We start from the raw sequence: 4,952 nt of genomic DNA on the forward strand, positions 1-4,952 counted from the left end.
TTTCCCACCGGGGGGCTTGACCAGCCTGAAAACAGCCATCAGCCCCTCACCCAGGCTGGCCAGGCACCCCAGCGGGACCCCACTCTGATCCGGGACATCCTTCAGGGCAAACCAGCTGGCTCCCACCTGTGCACCAGGGCTCTATCCTATATAATAAAAGGGCATTATGCAAATTGACCCTAACAGCAGAACGACTGGGAATGACTGGTCACTCTGACACACACTGACCACCATGGGGCAGACGCTCAATGCAGGAGCTGCCCCTGGTGGTCAGTGCACTCTCACAGGGGGAGCTCTGCTCAGCCACAAGCCAGGCTGATGGCTGCCAGCACAGTGGTGGAGGCGGGAGCCTCTCCTGCTTCCTCAGCAGCCCTAAGGATGCAGCTCAGGCCTGCTCCCCGCTGGCAAGTGGACATCCCCCGAGGGCTCCTGGGCTGCCAGAGGGATGTCTGACTGCCAGCTTAGGAACGGGCCTAAGCCAACAGGTGGACATCCCCTGAGGAGTCCCAGGCTGCGAGAGGGCACAGGTTGGGCTGAGGGACCCCCCGAATGCACAAAATTTTGTGCACCAGGCCTCTAGTTTATTATATAAAGGGCAGACAGCAGGGCTGATAAGTTTTTAGCATGGAGTATTGAGTACACAGAGATCCCAACTTAGAATTTTACAGATCTTCGGTTATAGGGTGAAGAAAAAAAAATACTAAAATAAAGAAAAGAAAAAAAAATAATTTTACAGATCTTCAAACTCTTTGTGGACACCAGGTTGAAAAGACCCAATATGGATCTACCCTAGGAAATACATATTTGTTCCCAGCTTCACTCTTCGCACCCCAGCTTTTGCTAAATACAGAACTGGGAGGGCGTTAAAAGATGCCTCAGCACATGTATATCAGGCGATAAAACAACATCCTTGAAATTCTTCACTGGAACAAACAGAGGGGCATCTGGGAATATGTCACATAATGGGGAAAACCTTCTCCTGGCCACACAGTAACCTCTAGAAAATGAAATCTTCAAAAGAAAAAGACTAGTTTATCATGTATGAGCTATGTACCAGCAAAGTGAATATAAGTGATCAAGCAACTTTCTTAAGAATACATGGTTCTACTAAAATTAAGACGTGTTTAGGTGATGCACATTTTTACTAGGAAAGTATCTTCAACTGGGAGAGTAGAACGCATAGATGATGATGAAGGCTATAATAATTCCACAATGAAAAAACTTAAGATTCTGAGGATGTTTGCTTTTCTCCTATGCCAAAATGTTCTAATACAGATGATGTCATAAACATATGGGCTTATTTGCTTTTCACTGATAAGTCAAATAAAAACGGCAAGAGATTAAGATGACAGATGTTTCTTATAAATATTAAACATATCAAAAGATGATTGACTTGTTTAGGTGCTTTAACAGCTCACTATCATACAAGACACAAGTTATAAGTACTTACAAAAAAAGAAAATGATGATGGTAGTCTCTGCACATAACTAGGTTTCATGTTATTCCCAGCACATTGTTGAATATATTAAAAAACCAAACAAACCCATAATTGTTATATTGACTTATTATTTTGTTGTTATTTAAAAGACTGGAGTTGAGTAGTTGCAACAGAGATCATTTGCTTTACGAAGTCTAAAATACTAACTGGCCTCTTGATTTGGGGGACTGTTTCCGAAGGAAAAAAAAGTGACTCAGAAAGATGTATATGCACTAGTAACAAAGGGTCTGACTAAATGGGTACAGTTCTGGAAAGAAAAGAGCAAAGGGCAGAGGACCACCAGAATTAATGCTACGATGGATTGGTCTTATCATTCTTACAAATGATTTGCAAGAAGAAACTGAGAAACATCTCCAAATCCACTGATTGCATTAGGCTCTGCTAGCTGACAGTGTTAATTCAAAAGATGGGAGAGGATGAGGGTTGGAAGCTGTTTCAACAAAGGCACACATATGACAGTGAGAAAGTAATGCAAAACATGGCTCCATGCTATCAATTTACAACATAGACACAGATACCTATGAGCCATTAGAATGTATTTCCTGAAAACAATATACTAAATTACGTAAAAATCAATCAAATCCTGGACAGGAGAGCTAGCAGAAGACATTGTCCTATGCTTGTTTAAAATGTGGTACTTCACCCAATGCAGTTTGCACTGTGCACACTGGAGCCCCAGGAAGACCTAATAGAACCGGAGACCTCGAAAAGCAGCTAAAATAATCCAGGAGGCAAGGCTGAAATTTAAGAGAAGCAGGATGCCAAGACCTAAACAGGGCTTGGCAAACTACTGTCCATGCCAAATCCAGCTGGCCACCTGCTTTCATTAATGAAGTTTTTCTGGAACACAGTGCACTGGTTCATTCATGAATTGTTTGTGGCTGTCTTTGCACTTTTAACAGCAGAGTTGAGTAGCTGCGACAGACATCATCTGCTTCACAAAGCCTAAAATACTAACTGGCCTTTACAGAATAAGTTTGCTGACCCCTCACCTAAATCATAAATAAAGAAGTCACAAACAACTTACATTTTGGAAATTAAAACAAGAAATCAGAAAACTGGATCCAAGAAGAATAAACTTATGAAACACATCACCCAGAATCAAAGACTAAAAGCTTCAAGAATAGGTTTAGAGCCATTCATAAATAATTTCTTAGTTACCAAGGAAGATGGATATTTGGGAGAAAGATATATGCTTAGTTTTTGGAGAGAGAGAAATAAGAAAGACGCCAACACACCTATCCTCTCAATTAGACAATTATGTCTCTGTCCCCTAGTGCCATTGTCAGAGACAGTGGACCACTGGACTGTAAGAAGTGTGGTTTGACTTCTGCCCAGTGCTATTCCCCCAGAGAGTGAAAGAGAAAACTCCTTTGATAATCAGCTGAAAATGGCCTACAGATGCACTGTAAATTTTCCATCCTTTCTAAAAATCAAAGTAATAAATGTTTTTAGAGCTACCACCACCTCCAAACAGGACATGATACAAAAAAGTCCCAAGAATGTTGCCACCTTGAAGGCAGGGAAAAAGGAAAGTTGTTCAACATCCACAATATGTCCACTTTACATTCTAAGGCATTTGCTATTTTACTGGCAAGAGAATGGCCCCACTGATAGGCTGGCATGTGTGTCTATTTCTCTGTCTCGGAGGTCAGGCTGGACTGGATGCCACAGTGTGCCACCAAGTGTGGTGTGTGACTGACTTCTCTACTCTCTGATCTGGAGACAAACACAGCTGCAGTCCATGGTGCAGAGGAGCTATGGGTGGCAGTTTGAGAACATCTGAAAAAGGAAAAGGCTTTCCACTAACAGATAAATATTATACATAAATTTTGTTGATCACAAGTACAGGAAAAACAGTATGGTCATCCTTTCTCAAAGGATTCTTTGTGTTACAGAAATCATGCTCTGTGCACCTTTGTATCAGTAACAACTAGATTTAGCAAAATTTTAGTATTCATGGTGATTAATAAAGACAAGTACAGGATCTGGCTAAGAATATTTAATTATAATTATACTAGAGGCCGGTGCATTAAATTTGTGCACTTGGGGGGGGGGTCCCTCAGCCTGGCCTGCACCCTCTCACAGTCTGAGAGCCCTTGGGGATGTCCAACTGATGGCTTAGGCTGTGGGGAGTGGGCCTAAGCCAGCAGTCGGACATCCTTAGTGCTACCGCGGAGGCGGGGGATCAGACATCCTTAGCACTGCTGCAGAGGCAGGAGAGGCTCCCGCGACGGCTGCTGTGCTCACCAGTGTGAGCCTGGCTTCTGGCTGAGCAGTGCTCCCCCTGTGGGAGTGCACTGACCACCAGGGGGCAGCTCCTGCATTGAGCATCTGCCCACTGGTGGTCAGTGCACATCATAGCGACTGGTCGTTCCACTGTTACATCGATTTGCATATTAGCCTTTTATTATATAGGATACCTACTCTATTTTTATATAGGTATCTGGTTAGCCAACTCTTATTTGGGTTTTGACAGGACTTTATTATTCAGGTAAAATCTACAAAAAATAAAAAAAATTGATGGTGAGCCCAGTACAATCTTTATTCCACATAACATCACTCCATCCAAGATGGATTTAGAATGTTTTAAAATATACTACAGCAAACTAAATGTATATGGTAAAAGTATAACATTTTTCCAGGTTCCCCAAGATATCTTAGTCACAGCTTCTTACCTTTGATGGAGGTTTTGGCAATGAAGCGGAATCTTCTGGAAGCCTATGGAGTGAAAAATAAGATTTTTAGTCTTGGTTTTTCCTAGACAAGCAAACAGAAAAGCTGGGCCAATTTAAGATTCCGTAAGTCTTCTTTCTTCTGACAGCTTCAGCTCTATATACTTTAATGTACAATCATTTCAGTGTAAAGAATGAAATTTGTCTAAATGAATAAATCTTCACCCTAGCTGGTTTGGCCCAGTGAATAGAGCATTGGCTTGCAGACTGAAGGGTCCCAGGTTCGATTCTGGTCAAGGGCAAGTATCGGTTGCAGCCTCCTCCCCGGCCCGAGCCCTGGTCAAAGCACATGCGGGAAGCAATCGATGTGCTTCTCTCACATTGATATTTTTCTCTGTCTTTCCCTCTCTCTTCTACTCTCTCTAAAAATCAATAGAAAAATATCCTTGGGTGAGGATTAAAAAATAATAATAATAAATAAATAAATAATCAATTACAAAATTTAAATCAATCAATCAATCAATAAATCTTCATTTCACTAATTCCTTGTATGGAAATTGTCTGAACTAAAAAATAAAATTAGAACTCATTTGTTGAGTTAGCCTGGAGGTCAAATCACCCCCGGTATTCCCGACATCAATCAAGGCTTAACTACAACAAGACTTCGCACAAATACCACTAGGGGGTGCACCAAGAAAAAGATAAAAAAATGCGGAGACAAAGAAACAGGACAAAATTGTCAGAAATGGAAGATATAGAGCTCAAAACCACACTTTTAA

At 41.6% G+C, this 4,952-nt stretch overlaps 1 protein-coding gene across 1 annotated transcript in view; it reads right to left on the reverse strand.

Annotated features, from left to right (window-relative positions):
- Nucleotides 1-4,952, reverse strand: part of RNASEH2B (ribonuclease H2 subunit B) — a 49,015-nt gene that overhangs the window by 4,493 nt on the left and 39,570 nt on the right. Inside the window, 1 exon segment of the mRNA XM_006763574.2 lies at nucleotides 4,177-4,219. Coding sequence (XP_006763637.1) covers nucleotides 4,177-4,219 — 43 coding nt within the window.

Source organism: Myotis davidii, unplaced genomic scaffold, assembly GCF_000327345.1.
Source record: "Myotis davidii unplaced genomic scaffold, ASM32734v1 scaffold39, whole genome shotgun sequence".
NCBI classification, from domain to species: domain Eukaryota; kingdom Metazoa; phylum Chordata; class Mammalia; order Chiroptera; family Vespertilionidae; genus Myotis; species Myotis davidii.